We start from the raw sequence: 19,237 nt of genomic DNA, 5'->3' as shown, positions 1-19,237 counted from the left end.
ATGTCCACATTCCATTCAAGAGCCCACCCCAATGTACCTGAACCTGTCCACGGTCCTGAAAGGAATCCAGCCACTCTGCAGCTCTAAGACTGATGACATTGCCACAGGTGCAAATGATCCTTTTGTTTCTCCATCTCCTTTACTCCAAAAACTCAAGGGCACAAATAGCTGGACTTCAGTCCCATGTCTCCATGTGGCCCCCACCCTGTCTTGGTTCTGTTTCGTAGGTTGGCTTGGTTCTCCAGCCTATCTCCTGCACCCTCTCCTCTCCATCCTCACAGGAAGCCCCTGCCTGGCCTCTGCCTCCCTAGTTCCAACCAATCCCTTTTTGGGCAAATGAATCTTGATCAGACCTGAAAGCCTATTATAAGAATTTAATACTTCATCATTAGGGCACCCCCTTTTTACCCACAGAGGAGAAGACAACTAATTACAGTGAACATTTCCATATCTTCTTAATGTGGAAAGAATCAATCAGTAAAACACAGCAAGTGAGTAAAATAAGTGGATATTGCAGATGACCACTCCAAGCTCACTTTGAGAGCCCAAGCCACCATTATGAGGTGAACAGCAATAATGAACTGAACCATCCCAACTTGTTAAAAGTGAAATTCTGGGTATGTCTCTTTGTTTTTAAGGCTTCTCACTCTTTACCAAAAGGGAGCTATAAAATAGGAAGAACAAGAGAAACAGTGATGGGCAGTGTTCTAGGAGCCACCTCCTCCAACACACTCAGTGTAAAAACTCACATGGGTGACCTAGAAGGTGTTACCTTTACAGGCTTGCCCATTCCCTGTCCCCTCGGTGTGTACACGTGGGCAGTACACAGTGGTAGAAATAACCCTAACAACTTTCTCTAATTAAACAAGGGAGACAAACCCTTAGCACAGCCCTCACCAAGCTCTACTGGAAAATATAAGACTCTCCTGGTAATTCCACCGGAGATTCCCAGGGCCATAGTAACTCTCCAAATAAGACAGCCAGTCCCCGTGAAAAACAACTGAGGGGAGAAGAATACAATGATATGTAACAAGGAAAGATGACAGTCTCTCATTAAGCTCCCCTCAGTGAGCGACTCAGTGTCTGTGTTTATAACATTTGATGTTAAACATGAGCAATAAAAGGAAACACCTCTGTTCAACCACAAACATAGTCAGCAAGCACCATGAGCCTGGAGTAGAACATGATCTACATTTTAATCATGAGCTTGCATTTCAATCGGATGACCCTTGAATGGGAGGGAAACTGTGCCTACAAATGATAGAGATGCCCTCTGTGAGTCAATAACCCATCTTCTAAAAACAACCCCAACCGTGTCGTTGGTGACCTCCGAACTTCAAATTTGCCATGCCCAAACGGAACTGGCTATTCTGATCCAGGAGAACATAAGTTCTTTAGCAAAAGGTGTCTGTTTTCAGAAGCCTGGCAAAGGCACATGAATGAATCAAGACATCACCCTGTGGCCCGTGGTCACACTCAGTCAAGATGGTGCTGAAAAGTCGTCTCCTGGGCAGCCTGCAATCAAATTAGTCCACTCCGTGGCTCTTCCAGGGTAGTCTTTTCCATTCATAGTACTCATCTTGATTTCTACTTGTGTATTTATTTGCTTGTTCATTTGTTTACCGTCTGCCCTTCCTGACACCAAATTGCAGGTTACATAAGAGAAGGGTCCACCTCTCCTGCTTGCTGGTGACACTCCAGCACTAGATCATTACCTGGCTGACAGCAGGTACTCAATATTTTTTTGTATTGTTGTTCATTCGATATTTGCTGAATAAGTCAATTAACATAATTAAGTAATCAGGCATGTAATTAATGTAATCATTAATCATGAATTCCCAAAAGCACACTATCATAATAGTAACAGCTTGTCAACACTGAAAAAAAAAATGTGTGGGAAGCATCAGAATTTCTTGACAATTTTTGAAGACCTTTTGGGGAGCAACCAATAACATGAATGGTCCTTGGATCTCTGCTTAGATCAATTTTTATTTCTTTAAGGGAAGATGTGGCTTCTCACAACCTACTGGAAGTCAGTGTGACAGTCCTATTATGCCACTGTGCCTAAGGCCTGTTGGAATGATGTGGCTGGTCAGGTCAAAGAGGACAAAGAGAATGGTGCCCTGGCCAACTCACACATCCTCATATCCGGAGGAGGGGTAGCAGATGTACCTCCCTCAAGCCCAAGCAGACATACTTATAATGAAAGCCATACCAGTGCCCAATATGGTCCCGGGCTTCATACTAGGCATCTGGGAGTTCTAACTAGAAGCCAATCAGCACTGACATTCTAGGGATTACAGCCCAAGACTGGTTCTTTTGCTAACAGCCATGCTCCTGAATGCCACAGGTATGTGTCAAGCACGTGCTATAAGCCATAAGGCATGCACCTGTCTACAGCAGGTAAACCCCCGACACAGCAGAGATTCATGGGCAGCACTAAAGAGAGCTGGCACATACACAGAATCCAGGGTTTTAATCATACACGACATCAGCATACAAACGTGGGGGCATCTGCGGGGCTCACGCGGTTAAGCGTCCGACTCTTGATTTCAGCTCAGGTCATGATCTCAGGGTCCTGGGATCCAGCCCCACGTCGGGCTCTGTGTTCAGCACAGCATCCGCTTGAGATTCTCTCCCTCTGCCCCTCCCCCCACTTGTGCTCACACTCTTTCTCTAAAATAAATCTTAAAAAAATATACAAACATGTCAGCTTTTCAGCTATATTTAATGATATTATTTAAAGTGAAAAATTTTAATGGAAATGATCAGTATCCATTTTGATAAAAGAAAGCTAATGTTCACTAATACTAGTGAATTAAAAAAAAGCAATTTTTAAATCATTTTCCATTGGATATTTTAAAATCTATTTTAACACACAAAACTAGAGCTGAAGTTGAAACTTTGTTGTTAAATATCTTTAACTATTTAATATCATTTTTAAGAAAAAGTTGAAAATTTATTATACCATTTTCTCATAAACTATAATAATAAACTGTTGAAAGTATCTCACTAAAACTTTTTGATGTTCATCAATGCAGTTGTTTTGAATTTACTGAGACGGTATCTAGAAGTTAAATTCAAAAGGTAGACCAAGAAAATATGTATTCCTAAAAAGATGAATTTGTAGATGAAATAAGGTTTCCATCCTACAGTCAGTACCCCAGGATATACCCATTCAAGGTACAGGAACTCAACTGCAGAAAGAGTTTCTTATGTCCCTCCTCCAGCTTACGGGCCCTTTCTTCCGCAAAGATGGACTTGGGTTTTATGCACTTGTGAGCCACAGAGCCCCAGACGAGCAACTGCCTTCTGACTCATGGTGGAATCCCCTTTCATACTCCCTAAACCATGCTGTTTTTTTTTTTTTTTTCTTATTTGTCAGAGAGAAAGAGAGAGCACACAAGCAGGGGGAGGGGCAGGTAGAGGGAGAAGCAGACTCCCTACTGAGCAGGGAGCCCCACGCGGGGCTCAATTCCAGGGGCCTGGGATTGACTTCAGCCAAAGGCAGATGCTTAACCAACTGAGTCACCCAGGCGTCCCTCCCCTCATGCTGTTCTAAAGGACAACTTTGATCTTTATTTTACGTTTTTTTATTTCCCATGAAACCTTCAGTTTTTTAAAACACTGAGTGCATGCATGTTTTTTGTGAACAAACAGGAGAGCTGGAGGAGAAAAGGCCAGCAGCTCTTTTAGAGATTTTATTAACAACAAAAGCCCTTAAGTTGTGTTTGATAAGTAACTATGATATTGATAACTATGAAAGTGACTCTATTTTGACAGGTCTTGTTATTGTTTTAGAAAACACAAGTATCAATTTGTAATTCAGGAACATAAAAATGTTTCTCTTTTGAATGGCAAATGTATTTTTACATGACAAGAATTCTTCTTACAAAAGGTTTTCCAGAATGGACTTTACCCTCATCATTTGAAAGAAGTTGTGTTGCCATTAGTTGGATGATTCAAGTAGAGGTAGTCAAATGCAAGCCATTACTACAGAGAGCAAGAGAAAGTCTCCTTTTGCCAAAAGTGACTTTTAACAGACTCTGGCTCATTTGATGGTGGGGAAGAAGGGAAGGTGAAGTCAGAAGCAAATGCCCAAGGCACACTGCTGGGAGCTTTTGAGGGTCCTGGCAAATCGTGGGGAGGTCGGTCAATCACTTGCTCCAGATTCTCAAGCCCCCCAAAGACGTGGTTGGATCAACAGAGTATAATCTCCACGCTGACCTACAAACTATCGTCGGTGATTTCCACACTTGGGAGCATTATTATTTTGCTTCCTAGGTTTCATCATGCTCACTCTTTCAACATTCAATGGCATGCAGTTTTGAGAAAAAGGGGTCAGGAGGCTCTGATACGGGTCATGCTGCCACCAGCTCACTGTGGAGCCTTGGGACTCAGTTTCTTCATCTGTACAATGAGGTGATTAAACTAGAGCAGAGATCCTCTACCTTTTATTTCATCATACAGGTGCCTTCTTTTGAAAGGCTTTAGCTGCTAACAAAATAAATGACGTGGTTTACTAGGTCAGAGCTAGTTCAATGTGATCACAGACAGAAGCATCTTCTTTTAAATCCCGAACACAGGTTAGTACTTCCAAAGAACCAGGGAACTCAGGGTCCTCGATGATTCTGACAGATTCGTTCCGTTCATTCTTTGGCTGAAATCTGTTACTCTGGATGTACATTGCTTTCAGGGCTACAAAGCCCAGCAAAACACAAGCAAAAGTGCCAGGGTGGCTTTTTGGAAGCTGACAAGCAGAAACTGGCACCTAAGTATCATTAAGCTCCAATCCAAATCTAAAATGCAAATCGCACTGATGCTTTTTCAACTCAGCACCTCCTGTCTGTGGCAGGTTAAGATACTTGTTTTGAGCTCTGTGCTGACAAGGTCAAGGCATGAATTCTCTCTGCTTTTTGTTTGGTTTAGGCACAGCCTCTTCTAGGATCTTCTGTGTTCACTCAAAGCCAGGCCATGTGCCAGGCCTGACACCCAGCCCCCCCAGGGTTCAGCTCAGCAAAGCCTACAGCATCCAGCCAGGAAAGACTCGCTGAACCACTCTGGCGGGGGGGGGGGGGGGGGGGGGAGCACTCATGCTGTTTTCTGAGTGAATACCCTTGGGATGCGCATAGAAGCCCTGTGTTCAACTCCATCCACCCAGAGAACAGACTACAAAAGTCATATGCAGCTTTTATACTGCAAGGAAATACTGGGTCCTTAAGGCACAAACGCCAAAAAGAACTGCTTTAAGCTTGCCTGGAAGACCTAAAGCATGAGCAATAATAACACAGCAACATGGTCCATTCCCTGCTTACCTAAACACCAGAAATCATAAGTCAAAAGCCAGACCAACTCTAGATCATCTATAAGAGGTGAGGCTTTGGAAAGGCATGTCTGCTCGAAAGCAACACTGGACACAAGCAGCAGATGGGGACAGGCAATGCTTCCAAACTTTAAGGAGAAATGATTCCCAACCCAGAACTCTAAACCAAGCCAAACTGCAATCAACTGGAAGGGTTGGGATCAAGATGTTTTCTGCACGCAAGTTCTCAAAACATGGGTTTCCTTTGAGTTCTCTCAAAGCTAGGGAATGTGCTCTCTGGACAATGAAGAGTTCACCGAGAAAGAGTCTAGTAACAGAGAAAAAACAAATGAAGAACTCAAATTAACATCTGAAAATCTTAAGCTACCACTGGGGTGCCTGGGTGGCTCAGCCGTTAAGTGTCTGCCTTCAGCTCAGGTCATGATCCCGGGGTCCTGAGATTGAGCCCCACATCGGGCTCCCTGCTCAGTGGGGAGCCTGCTTCTCCCTCTCCCTCTGCTGCTCCCCCTGCTTGTGCTCTCCTGCTCTCTCTCCCACTCTCTGTCAAATAAATAAATAAAATCTTAAAAAAAAAAAAAAGAAAAAGAAAACCTTGAGCTACCATGAAAATTCTCAAGGAGAAATGGGAGCTCCCCCATTCAGGCTGCTAACTTTCCCCTGACCCAATTTTCAGCATGGATCCAGTAACAGAGGCTCTACTACAGGCGAGGAGGTGATGGTGTGGATGTCCTATAGGGACAGCAGGCCCAGGGGACTAGACTGGAACAAGTGGGTGGGTGCTCCAGCAGGGATGGCTCCAAGGGAAAGGTAAAAGGGAAAGAGACTGAAGTGTCAGCCTGATGTTTGCCCTTTATCAAAGGGAGTTTTCTAGAAACGTTGGAGAGTTAAAATGATCAAATAGAAAAAACATGCTAAGAGTAACAGCAAAATAAAGTTAGACCAGGAAGGAAATGCAAATGGGGCGTTCTCCTTAGCTCCTGTATGAACAATGCTTACAGTCAGTGACTGAGCCCCAAATTATGATATCATTAGAGTGGATGGGAGAGGGAAGGGTGTATATGTGGGCTGTGGTGGGAGGGAAAAAATATTATCTCTGATAGCTAAGTCGAGAAATGGCGTTTAAAAAATAAACTTGTAAATAAGTCTGGTGACAGACAGTAATTAGACGTACTGTGGTGATCATTTTGCGTTATATACCAATATCAAATCTTTATGTTGATTACCTGAAACCAATTGTTTGACATTATATATTATACCTCAAAAAATTTCAAGAAATTGCTTATAATTGTCAAAAAGAAAAAAAAAGGAATGGCATTTTGAGGATATTATTTAGAAAAGCCTAAAAACAAACCTCAAAAGCAGAAAGATAACAATAGTTGCTTTGAGAAACAGGACTGAGACCTAAGAAAAGGCAGGGCAAGAGACAACTGTTTTTTATTAAAAGTCTGGTGGAATTAATTGACCCGAGAGAGAGAGAAAGTCTGTTTGTGTGTATACAAAGAAAGACAGTGACTGCATTTCACGTGTAGGATTCTCATCATCATTTACTACATATTCTGTAATTGTAGGGTTTTTTCTTTGACCCAGGTGGTAGTCAACAAAGGTTTCCTACGTTTCTAAGAATCAGAAAAATAAAATACCTTCAAATTGCGCCCTGCACCGTGGAAGACAGGCAGAGCCACAACTGAAATTAACAGGAAGCCCCAGGGGGAGGACTCCCAATATGAGTGGTCCTGGGGCCCCGAACAGCTGCAGAGCACGATGGCTTTGCACACGAGCCAGGGGAGAAGCAGGAAGATCTAGGCTCTCTCGACCTCCTCTTGTGCTCCTCCCATAAAGGCACCGCCATCAGTATCAGCCCAACCCCACCCAGGGTGCGGCAGAGTGCTCCTTAAAGACAAGACCTCATTTCCCAAACACCAAGCAAGATGTCACATCCCAAAGTACACGGGGTGGAGCCATCTGAGAACATGCAAGAGTCCACTTGACATTTTACCTGTGGAGAAAGAGCCATCCCTGAGGCTAGAGGGCCCGCCCAAAAGGGACCTGAAATAGGATGAAGCTGGACCATTTGGCATCTCGGACTGATGCACATGGAGTTTGGGTAATTAATGCCTAAAATGGAATACCGAGGTGGCAGAGTGGAGCTGTGGGTGAAGGCCATGGTAGGTGCTGAAATTTTACCAGGAAAAAGAAATTCACTTCTTTCCCTACAGCAGACATACCCAGCTATGTGGGAGGCAGCTGATATTTTAATTTGAGAATGAACTTGTCCTAGAAGACAGACAGGGTAAGCCGTATAAAATCTTGCCTCATTTTATGTAGTAATCTCCCCTTGCAGGAGAGTCTAGTTATTGAGGGAAGAACATACAAGAAGTCTGGTTGGAATGGCAGCTCTGCATCTTGGGACAAGCAACTCAAAAGCCCCGAGCATCAGTATCCCTCCTTCAAAACGGGTCTATGATCCCTTGCTCGGTGGGAGGAGAATTCAGTAAGACAGTAACTATACCCAGTGCCCAGGAGAGTCCAGTAAATGGTCGCTGTTAAAATCGATGACCACTGCAGGCACCATGAAGTGAAATCATGCAAGGCTACAACACTGTGCATCCACATCTGTCCAGTGAAACCTGCCTTGTTACACAGTAGCCAAATCAGTTTATCTAGAAACCCAGTGAACCTGGGGGCCACAGCAAGAGTGAGCTTTCTGCTTAACCTTTCACTGGAAAGGTTCAGTCAGCTGGCTGCCCCATGGGTGGCTCCTGCTCTTTCCCTGGTTCTAAGATTCCTTCCATGCAAGTGGCCACACCAGGCCCAATGTGTTTCACTTAGGTACTGCCCCCTTCGTTCCCAGACAGGAAAATTTCCTTCCCAAATACATAGAAATCTGCAGAGAACAAAAAGCACTCTAGAGAACATTTCAGAAGAATCTTTGATGATAGTGAAGCATTTTATGCTTCTAAAAGCATGTCTGTAATGATATATGGATACCATGGACACATTTGATATCACTTCTTTAAGCAAATGGGGAATGCCCCTCAAAATACTGACTGTTAAACTAATATAGACTAAAATGCTCCTTGAAAAAAAACTGGTCTATGAGGGCAAAGATGAAAATACAGGAACCTGATAAAAATGGATTCGCTGAAGAAATGGCTAAACGTACATAAAGCCAAGAAAACAATGTACCTGAGAGTTTTCCCCCCAATCACGTGTGATTTCCTGCTCTCCTTCCCGGGAAAGCTGTAGCCAGCCTCCCCGTCCATCAATGCCTTCAACAGATCCTCCTCCTTCCCGGGAAAGCTGTAGCCAGCTCCCCAGGCCCCAGTGTCCTTTGGAGGACCCGCCCAGAGGTCTCACAGCACCCGGAGAATGGCATGGAGGGGACAGGGGTAGGACTCTACAGGAAGGCAAAGAGGAACAGCTTTAAAACGTACCTTCTGACATTCAAATAGGTTATCTCAACGGGCATGAAAGCTAGGCATTGGCGTGAAAGCTAGGCATTAGCATGAATCTTGGCCAAGTTGGGCGCTAGCCAAATCGCAAAGTGGCCAGGAGGACATGGCTGGGAGGACAGAACTGAGAATCTGTCCCCTCTGCTGGGCCCTTGCAGACACTGTTCTCTCTCACCAAGGCCACGAAGGAGCACTTGCACGTGGAATGCTCGCTGATGCCCTAGAGAGTTAGCTGAACTGGCTCCTCCCTGGTGCTTCCCTCTGGGACCCACCGTCCTCCAACGCTCCTGCAAAGGAGGCTCTTTGGGGGCACCCACCTTGGTAACGACAGTTTCCTCAACATTGTCCTCCAGGCCCTCCTCTTGTTGCCCAGTCAGTGCTCCCCCGGGGATTCCCCAACTGCCCACGCTTGCACCCCCAGATACCCAAGTCTGTACTGCAACCATCTGTCCCCTGAGCATCAGCCCATGGAGCTAACCTGGTAGGGACTTACTCGGACAACTACTTGGTGGCCCACAGGCACATCAAATTCAACCTCCCACGATTGGACAGGTCACCCTCCTTCCCCATGGCCCCGACCTGCTGAACCTCAGGGACCCTCACACTGTTTAATGCAGTGTGCAGAAAGAGAGGGGGGGCTCCTTGTAGACCCTCCACCTCTTTCTTCCCACCCCCCAAGTCACTCGATACTCCCGATTTTACCTCCAGTACCCCCCTGAATCCACCTCCTCTTCTCCACCCCCCACTGCCTCTCTTCACCACCCCCATGCTCCTGTGATGCTCCTAACTGGTCTCTGGTCCCAGGCTCTCGCTCCCCTCCTTCATCCGGGGGTGGAGGGGGGGGGCGAGAAAAAGCGAAAAAGCAGAATTTGGCACAGCGGCTGTGTGGGCTTCTGGGCTAACCTAACAGCGTCTCCCCCTTGCTCACCCAGCTGCAGCCGCCCTGCACTCCTTGCAATCCCATTCACACCCAAGCCCCCTCCACTGAGGGCCTCTGCGCACACCATTTCCTCTGGACATTCCACCACAGAGGGAGCTGCGTGGACCATTCCCCAGCTCGTTCTTCAGGTGTCTGTTCAAGGTCACTCCCTGAGATGCCAGCAATGACCACTTCAGCAGAGTAGCACCTCCTTGCCACTCCCTGTCTCCTGTCCCTGCTTGTTTCCTCCAGAGCATCCAGCTGCTTCTAGCCTTTTGTGTATTTGTTTGTCGTCTTTCTTCCGCCATTTCCACCACTGGAATACGAGCTCCATGAAGAAAGGGATCCTCTATACCCATTTTGTGTCCACTGTTACATCTCTAGCACCTAAAACCACATTGGTAGAGTAGACACTCAATAAATATTTGTTGAATTTTTGAATGGAGCCTTCAGAAGGAAGGGTCTAACACGATGCTATTTATATTGGGGTGACAGATGGAAACTGCTGTGTTGATGTAGTCCGAATTCTTTGCACAGCCCAATGGTAATCCCTTCATAAACTGGCCCCAACATTTCTCTTTCCAACCTCACCTCTGGATATTCCCCGGAGCACATAAAACAACTCTCCCCCTCCCCTCCTCCTTTTCTTTCTGTCTCTTCATCCATCTGTAGAAGCGAGTATGTAGGAGTGCTACTGTTCAGGCTTCCATGAATTAACTGAGTACCTAGTACATAACCGCTACTCAATATGTCTTAGCTCTCTTGGACTTTTCACAATACTGATCGTCTTGTCTCCTGCCCAGTCCCCATAGGCTCTTGTTTGTTATCTGAGGAAACTCTATTGCTTCTTCCCGGCCCACGTGTGATAATTTAGTGTGCATAGCATAACCTTGCATTAGAATTATTTGCTTACTAATCTGTTTCTATCACCAGGAATCAGAATGTGTCTTTGTCATCACTGTATTCCCAGCAGCTAGAAATCATGATACACCTCATTTATTTGTACTCATTTGAATCCATCCCCAATTTAAAAACAGTCATGCACAACAGGATAAAAAGGAAAAAAAAAGTAGGAAAAAGCTGAGGTAAAGTTATTATCCAAATAACATAATCAAAATTGTGCAAAATCACTAAAGAAGAGCTTTGTAGTTATTAGAGAGGAAAACCTGATGGGTTTCTAGAATGAGAATTAATCTGGTAAAAACAACCCTGTCTTTTAGGTCCTCAACCAGAAGTTCCTGGTGCTAAGATACTGAGGTCTGAGAGAACAGCTTTACATGGGAACTCATGAAAGAGACACTGTGTCTAATAATAGGCACATGAGACCACCGCTCAAGAAATGTCTGCTAAATGCTGAATACAAAAAAGTCCATAACTATTTTCAGTGAACTGTAGCCTTTCTGTTTTGCAAGACTTTTCTTAACCAGCCCCACCCTATTCAGGCGGGGGGAATATCCTCTAGTCCAAGCTCAGTTCACCAAACCTTTTGAATATCTTACAGTGTTTCAGATCCCATGCTGGTTCCAGGCATCCAAGAACAATAACTTCTATTCCACGCTCCCCAGAATGTACCCTCAGCATGAGGCAGGTGAGTCTCCCCATGCTGACAGAATCTGGCTCTTACCCCCATTTATTCCTGGGTTTGTCCCTCATCTTGCTTTTACAATTATATCTTCTCTTTTAGGTCTATACGATCAATAATTCATACAGAGCTTTCATTAACTATTCCAACCCTCCTGATCTCCACTATTCCAAAACTGTAAGGCTCTAGGGACTGTGGCATACGATTTAAAATTGTGGTGTACTGTTTCAATCAGTTCGCTGAACCAGCCATGCCTCATAAACTGGAGCGTAAGCCCTCAGAGCCAAGGACAGACCTGGGGCTTCTGGTATACCCTCTAGGCCCAGCACCACGTGGGCCTGGAGCAGACACTCATCTACAGCTGCTGATTGCCCAGTTGGAGCAGAGACAAGGTGAGGAACATGGACTAGACTAGCTATCAAGCTAAAAAAAAAATCCTTCCTAATGCAGAAGCAACATTCTTCCAACATAATTATTTTTGCACTATGCTGAAATCATTAATTCTATAACGCTGCAAAATGTAAGCCCTAATCATTGGTTGCCATAATCTATCTTCTCTTTAGAGTGACACAGTAAAACAAAACAACAAAACAACAAAACAACACAAAATTTGTGGAGAGAGGGCATGGCTTCATAACCCAGCCCTGTGACTATGGTCTAGCACTGTGCTACTCAACCCGGTAGCCGCTAGCCACATGTGGCTATTTAAAATTTAACTTTAAATTTAAAATACAGTTCCTGCATCAGACTAGCCACATTTCACATGCTCAACAGCCACAAGAGGCTACTATACCAGACAGTACAAATGTAGACTATTTCCATCACTGCACATATTCTATTGAATGGTACAGGTCAATGTCATCCTTTGATAATTCAATTGAACTCCTACAAGCCTCAGTTTCCTCTTGTGTAAAAAGGGAACAATAACTGCTTTACTGAGTTGCTATAAGATTTAAATAAGGTGCTGAATATGAATGTCCCTAGTAATTTTAGTATAGCTTGACAAACTATAATTGTATAGTTATATACATATATATATATAGCTTTAAGTATGTATATAAAATAAGAGTCTAACAACTGTCAATAATAGCATCTGTCAAAGGGAGTTACTATCAATTAGAGTAAAGAAATTCTATTTCAGGCTATGTGAATGCTGTCCAGGAGGAGGGGGGAGAGAACACACCGGTGAGACCATCTCAGGAACGCTGCATTCAAGAGGAATACAGATAAACTGAAGCATGTCCGGAAGAGTCTGGAAAACAGTGAGGGAAGAAGCCCAGAAGTTCTCAACTGGGAGAAAAGGACGCAGCAGGAGCAAGAAGAAAATGCATCTTGAAACAAAGGATTGTCCTAGAAAGGGGATGTGGATCTTGGACAGCTGCCGAGATAATCAAGAGGTGGGCTTAATTCATTGTAGGAAAATATTTACTATTTCATTGTCACCAAGGGAAATGCTGCCTTATGGAGAACTGGGCTTGTGATCCCAGAAAGTGGGATCAAACGCAGTGGTTCTCAAACTTGTGTGTGTATCGAGTTACCCAGGGAGCTGAAGAAAATTCAGATGCTTTGGTCCCACCTCCAGGGATCTTGGTTCAGTAGGCGTGGTGGAGTGGAGCCCATGATCTTTGTCTCTAACAAGTGCCCAGGTGGTGCCCTTGACCATGCTGGTCAGAGACCACTCTTTGAGGACCACTATTCCAATGCAAGCTGGAAGAACCCATCAGTGGCGGTATAGTGGGGGCTCTTGAAACCAAGTGAGAGTTGGACTTTGCAACCTTCCAAACCAGCTCTTGAGGATGGTGCCGCAAGGACTCCCGGTGGGTCCTGGGCATGGCAGACAGCACAGATGCCCAGAAGGCGGAGTTCCACGGGTCTCTTGCCACGTACACCCTTGTGTAGTCACCTCAAGCAAACCACTTTTTTGCAGTTTTTTTTATTTACACAAATGGTGAGGAATGTCATCGTGCAACGTTACATGCCCTGAAGGAAACAGCCTACGCTAAGACTGTTCTGTAGGCCATGGTCTCTAACTGCGGGTTCAAAACTAAATCACACCAGAGCGGCTTTCTAGGCTGTGGGGGCAATCTGACCCAAGAGGGGGGCTGCATCATAAGGCATTCAATAGCAGTACTCTGACCAGCAAGAAGACTAAGAAGAGGGTCATTTGGCTCCATCGCTTACCTATCCGAGGCAACGGCCATGTCGCCAGACAAAACAAAGATCCGAGCTTGCCACTACTCTCACCATAAACAGACATTTCACACAAAGATCTGTGCCTGGAGTTTTTAATAGGTTTATTCATAATAGCCAACCCTGAAAAGAAGCCAAATGAACATCACCTAGCAAATGGATAAACAGATTGTGGCATATCCCTTAAGTGGCATACTAGGTAACAATAAAAAGGAACAAATCATGGATATATACAACAGGGATGAATCTCAAAACTTTATGCTGAGTAAACAAAGCCAGACACAAAAGACATCATGTTAATATGGTATCATTTATATGAAACTTCAGGGAAGACAGATCTAATTTATAGTGATGTAAAGCAGATTAACCCCCAGAGGTGGGTACTGACAGATAAGGGACTCGAAGAAATCTTGTGGAGTGATGGGAGTGTTCTAGATCTTGATTGCTGTATGGTTATAGCATACAGAGCATATATTCGGCTGTACACTTGAAGTGTGTGCATTTTATTGACAGTATACTGCAAGTTAATCCCTTAAAAACAAAAATAAATGGTGTTTTCTGCTTCATTGGGTCCATCCTATTTTATGTTGTGCTTAAAAGTGGTGTCCCTGATTGCCTCTGAGAGGAAACTGGGTAGCCAGGGACAGGCGTGGGAAAGAGTTCTTCAAGCTGTTTACCCTTTTGTACTTTTAAACTTTTGAACTGTGAGGCGGTATTAGCGATTTCTTAAAATAAGTAAAATTTAAAAATAAGAAAAAGAATTTTAAAAACATGTTCTTTGTTGGTAAGATGAAAAAGACACAACCCTAAGACTATTGGGCCATTGCTCAATCTATTTCAGGTTGTAGAAATCCTGCTACTTGAGACAGGCACTATCTGTGGTCTGTGTTTTATCAAATTCCTTGGAGCTATGAGTGAATGCCATTTTTTTAGTATTATTTAGTATTCCAGCATTTTTCATAAAATATATCATAGATAAGAACACATACACACAGACACACAGTTTTAAAATAATCAGAACTTGAATGTCATGTAACCACCACCAGAGCCAAAAAACAGAACACTGCCTACACCCCAGAACTTTCTATGTGCCTCTCTGTGGTCATACCTTCTCACTCCTCCCAGAGATAAACACTTTCTTGATTTTAGGGGTAAGAAATGTCTTTCTAGGGGTGCCTGGGTGGCTCAGTCAGTTAAGCGTCCGACTCTTGATTTCGGCTCAGGTCATGATCTCAGGGTCTTGGGATCGAGGCCCATGTGGGGCTCTACACTGAACGTGGAGCCTGCTTAGGATTCTCTCTCCCCCCTTCTTCTGCCTCTCCCCCATTCTCCCCCTCTCTTAAAAAAAAAAAAAAGCCTTTCTAATCTCTTATGTCTATAGCCCTAATCGATACTGTTAAATGTGTTCAAAAACCTTTAAAAAACTGATTCATTCTACACATATTGTGTGCTTTTTTGCCCAAGTTACATTTGTAAAATTCGTTGTTGCCTATAGCTGCAGTTTATTTTCACTGTGATATAGTATTTTTTTTTAAAGATTTTATTTATTTGAGAGAGAGAGCACGAGCTGGGGGAGGGGCAGAGAGAGAGGGAGAAGCAGACTCCCCACTGAGCAGGGAGCCACACACCAGGCTCAATCCCAGGACCCTGAGATCGTGTTCTGAGCTGAAGGCAGACACCCAACCGACTGAGCCACCCAGGTGCCCTTCACCGTGATATAGTATTTTATGGTAGGAATGCATGTACCACAATTTAGTTACCCATTAAAAGATTCATGGGCACTTTGACATTTTTTTGTCCCCACTGCCTATAAAAAAAAAACAAGTCCAAACACATGGTCTGACATTCAGGGTGACCACACTGTCCCCAACTGTGTGTCCAAAACACCTAGCCAGTCTCCTCTTACTACTTTTCTCTACCAACCACTACCTGATCGCACTTGTTCAGTATATTGGTCAAAACATTAAGAACAATGTCTTAGGGCTGGAATGCTGTTGACCTTATATTAGATCCACCCAAATTGTCCTGTCCACCCAGGTCTTGTTCAAGCACAATCGCCTTAGGAAGACCCCATGATCTATTCCAGCCACTATGCTGTCACTCCCCCAAAACTCCATCAAATGCATGATGCTTTCTCTGCTTCTTCCACCACACCTGCTTCATGCGGCCTTATGTTATACCCATTTGTTATGGCTGTGTCTCAGATTTTGTGCTTCTAGTGCACAGCACTAAAATCTTGCAGATAAAGGACAGGTGAAAAATGTTAGAGCTTTTGAACCCCAACTCAAAGTCTTGAAAGCTACTGCTGGGACCACGTACCAAATCATTCAAAAAAGGTTTAAAAAGTTAATTTCCACAAAAATGCAGTAACACCAATTAAAGAAAAAACATCATCACTTTTGCTTAAGACAAGATTTGGGTTCCTTATATTTTTAACATTGATCGTTTTTTCTCATAAAAAAATACAATTTTAGAGTCCCTGGGACAGAGAATGCTAGAGTGTCACATAATTTAAGATCACTTGATAAGAAGCACATTAAAGAAAATGATGACCCTGAAAATCATTTTAACCACAAAAGCAAGAGAGGGGGATAAAACACCAACATTTTAATGAAATTAATAAATGGATCAGAAATTACAACTAGTGTAAGTATTTCAGAATTTTAAAAGCAGGACTCTTTTTGTCAAAGAAAATACATGCATGGAATGTAGATACTGCAAAGAGGAGAAGAAATAAAACAGATAAGCAGCTTATAACTAGCTATAACTAGCTGGGCTGAATGCCTGGCCATTGTTTGCCTCTCCATCAGACTCATTAAAAAAAAAAAAAAAAATGGACGGGGGCGCTCTCCTGGCTCAGTCAGCAGAGCGTGTGACTCTTGATCTCAGGGTCATGAGTTCAAGCTGTACACTGGGCGCAGAGCTTACTCTAAAAAAAAAAAAAAAGTTTAAAAAAATGGACGGAAGACATCACTCCAAAATAATACCAAATATGCCTTTCAATTATTTTATGCAAAAATCCTTCTTTAATGGATGTTATTAAAAATACATCATAGAAAAAAATGTTTGTAATTTACATTCCAGAAATTAGGCTAAAGTTGTTAATCTAAAAAGAGTTCCTACAAATCAATAGGGAAAAAGCCCAATGGCACAACTAAAAACATGGACAAAGTTATTTATAGATAATGCAAAGAAAATTATAGTGGCTCTTGAACAGAAGAAAAAATGCCCAAACCCAGAGAAATATAAATTAAAACCAAACTGAGATGCTCTTTTCACCTACCTGATATACAAGATCAAAAAGTCTGGTAAAATACTGTTGGCAAGGGTATAGAGAAATGGGCAGTCATACACATTGCTGGCTGGAGTATAAATTTATAGACCGCCAAGGAAATTCTATAATGATAGCCATCAAAATAACATGTGCACCGGGGCGGTTAAACACCCAACTCTTGATTTCAGCTCAGGTCATGATCTCAGGGTCTTGGGATTGAGCTCAGGATGAAGGCTCCCTGCTCAGTGGGGAGCCCGCTTGGGGATTCTCTCTCTCTCCCTCTCCCTCTGCCCCTCCCCCTGCTCACATGTGCTCCATCTCTCTCTCAAATAAATCAATCTTAAAAAAAATTACACATGCACATTCTCTTGGACCCAGTAATTCCACTTCTGGGAACGTAGCCTACAGAAATGCTTTCATATATGCAAAATAATGCATGTCCAAGGCCATTAGCTAGAACACTCAAATAGCAGAAGTTTAGAAAATATCTTAGTCCATCAGTAGGAGAAAGGTTAAATAATTTTTGACATCCTTATGATGGAATTCTCTGCAACTGAAAAAGAACAAGGAAGTGATCTCCAAGACATACAAGAGGAATAACCCAAATAGTACCCTACAGTTTGCATAGAATATTTCCTATTTTTAAAAAATATGCACAGTCTGGAACAATACAGAGGAAACTGGTAACACTGGTTGTCTCTGGGAGAAGACTGGGTGGCCAGAGACAGGCATGGGAAAGAGATCTCTGAAATACGTATCTTTTTTTACCTTTAAACGTTTGAACTCTGAGGCTATTAACTGTTTTTTAAGTAAATACAATTTAAAATTAAGAGAATTTTAAAAACATGTTCCTCACTGGTACAATGAGGGAAACACCGTCCTAAGATTATTGTACTGTGGCTTGATCTAGTACAATGCAATATATCCTCCTTATCTGAGGACTCACATAACTTCAGAACAGGATACAGAAATTTGGAATAAACACTAGAATACATACAGCTAAAATAACCAAAATAAATTCACATTCAGTGACCCTGAGAAGATACAGCTCACTTTAAAGAGAAATCAAGACTAGCACAGAACAGAAAAATTTTCAAGTTGCTCCAGGTAGCCTAGAAAATAGCAAGCGGTATATGTTTTATGTACTTTCTTACTTCCTAACTTTAAGGTTAATAAGTCCGTGTCCTGTAACAAGGTATCTCCTGCTGAACCCCTGCTTATTCTGCACTGTGGGGATCATGATTATGAGGACACAGTTGCAAAAAAGACGAAGCTTTTCTCCACCCTCCATCAGACTCCTAACCAATGCCAGGGCACGTCCTTGAATGAAGGAGCCACTTTGCCTGCCGTTACTGGTGAGGGGAGCTTTTTGGAGAGACAAACCTGTTGATCAGGGGCTTTTCAGAGAACATTCCTGTAGATTCTATCTTGTACTTCACCTGAAAGTATGACTGTTTATCACACTGTGCACATACCCGGGACGGGGCGCGGGCAGCGGGGCGATGTACATAATCCACCTGTTTGCCTCCTGTTTTCTCACCAGGGAGTAAAGACAGTAAACCTAACCCTCCAGGGAATGGAAAAACAAATCATTCAGTGCCTATCTCAGGTGGCTGATGAAGGCGGCACAGTCTTGGGCGTGTACCTATGCCGGTCCAGATGTCTGCTCGGGGTGAAAGAGCGAATACAAGTAAAAGCACGTTTGCACTGGCATGATTTGGGGAAGCAGGCCAAGACCTGTGAGTTTTTTAAAGCAAAAGCCAAAGTTTCCAAGCACGCTGGGCACACCTGTAAGTACAGGTGCATGCGGATCAGCCGACCACCTCCCATGCCAGGCTGGATACGCACACGGAGGATAGCAACTGTTCACTGGGAAGTGTTTCTGGAGGAAAGTTGAAGTGTGCGTCTACCTGTTCCAGAAAGGTGGCCCAGAAAGTGGGGCAGGGCTGACACTTCCTCCGCGGGGCTCAAGGTGCACCCCCACACCGGGCCTGGGGCGCGCCCTCCGCCTGCTCCTGGGCGCCCCAAGGTCACCTGCCCTCCTGGGCGTCCCCACCCACCCCGAGCTCTCACCAGAATAGTAGGTTGGCCGCGACGAAGCCGAGCAGGCTGCGCAGCGGCCTCTTCCAGCTCAGGAGCTCGTCCGCGCGGCAGCCCAACCACAGCACGGGCTCCCCCAGCAGCCAGGTCACGGCGGCGGCCACCCCGCCGGCGGCCTCCTCCACCTGCCGCCCCGCGCCGGCCGCCACCGCCCCTTCCTCCTGCGCTTCCTCCCCCTGCTCCTCGGGGGGAGCCCGGGGCGGCGGCGGCGGCCGCAGCGCCTGCTCCCCGACTGCCGGAGCCGGGCATCCCTCGGCGGCGTGCTCGGGAGGCGCGGGGCTCGCCATCTTCAACCGCGCTCGCAGGCGGGGACGGGCACGCGCGCGGCGCGCCTGGCTGTCGGCGCCGAGTCCCCGCGCGGGGCGCGCACCGCGGGGCGCTGGCGGCTGGGTGCCTT

At 44.6% G+C, this 19,237-nt stretch overlaps 1 protein-coding gene across 1 annotated transcript in view; it reads right to left on the bottom strand.

Moving 5' to 3' along the window:
* RETREG1 (reticulophagy regulator 1) overlaps positions 1 to 19,145 on the bottom strand; it is a 127,421-nt gene extending 108,276 nt beyond the window's left edge. Inside the window, exon 1 of the mRNA XM_028098012.2 lies at positions 18,814 to 19,145. Coding sequence (XP_027953813.1) covers positions 18,814 to 19,127 — 314 coding nt within the window. The 5' untranslated portion in view covers positions 19,128 to 19,145. The remainder of the gene's footprint in view (positions 1 to 18,813) is intronic.
* Positions 19,146 to 19,237: the final 92 nt, after the last annotated feature.

The sequence above is a fragment of the Eumetopias jubatus genome, unplaced genomic scaffold (assembly GCF_037043125.1).
Source record: "Eumetopias jubatus isolate StellerSeaLion01/CBP00866 unplaced genomic scaffold, mEumJub1_p1.0 scaffold_5, whole genome shotgun sequence".
NCBI classification, from domain to species: domain Eukaryota; kingdom Metazoa; phylum Chordata; class Mammalia; order Carnivora; family Otariidae; genus Eumetopias; species Eumetopias jubatus.
Note: the sequence above shows the minus strand (reverse complement) of the source record. Positions and strands in the feature narration are given on the sequence as shown.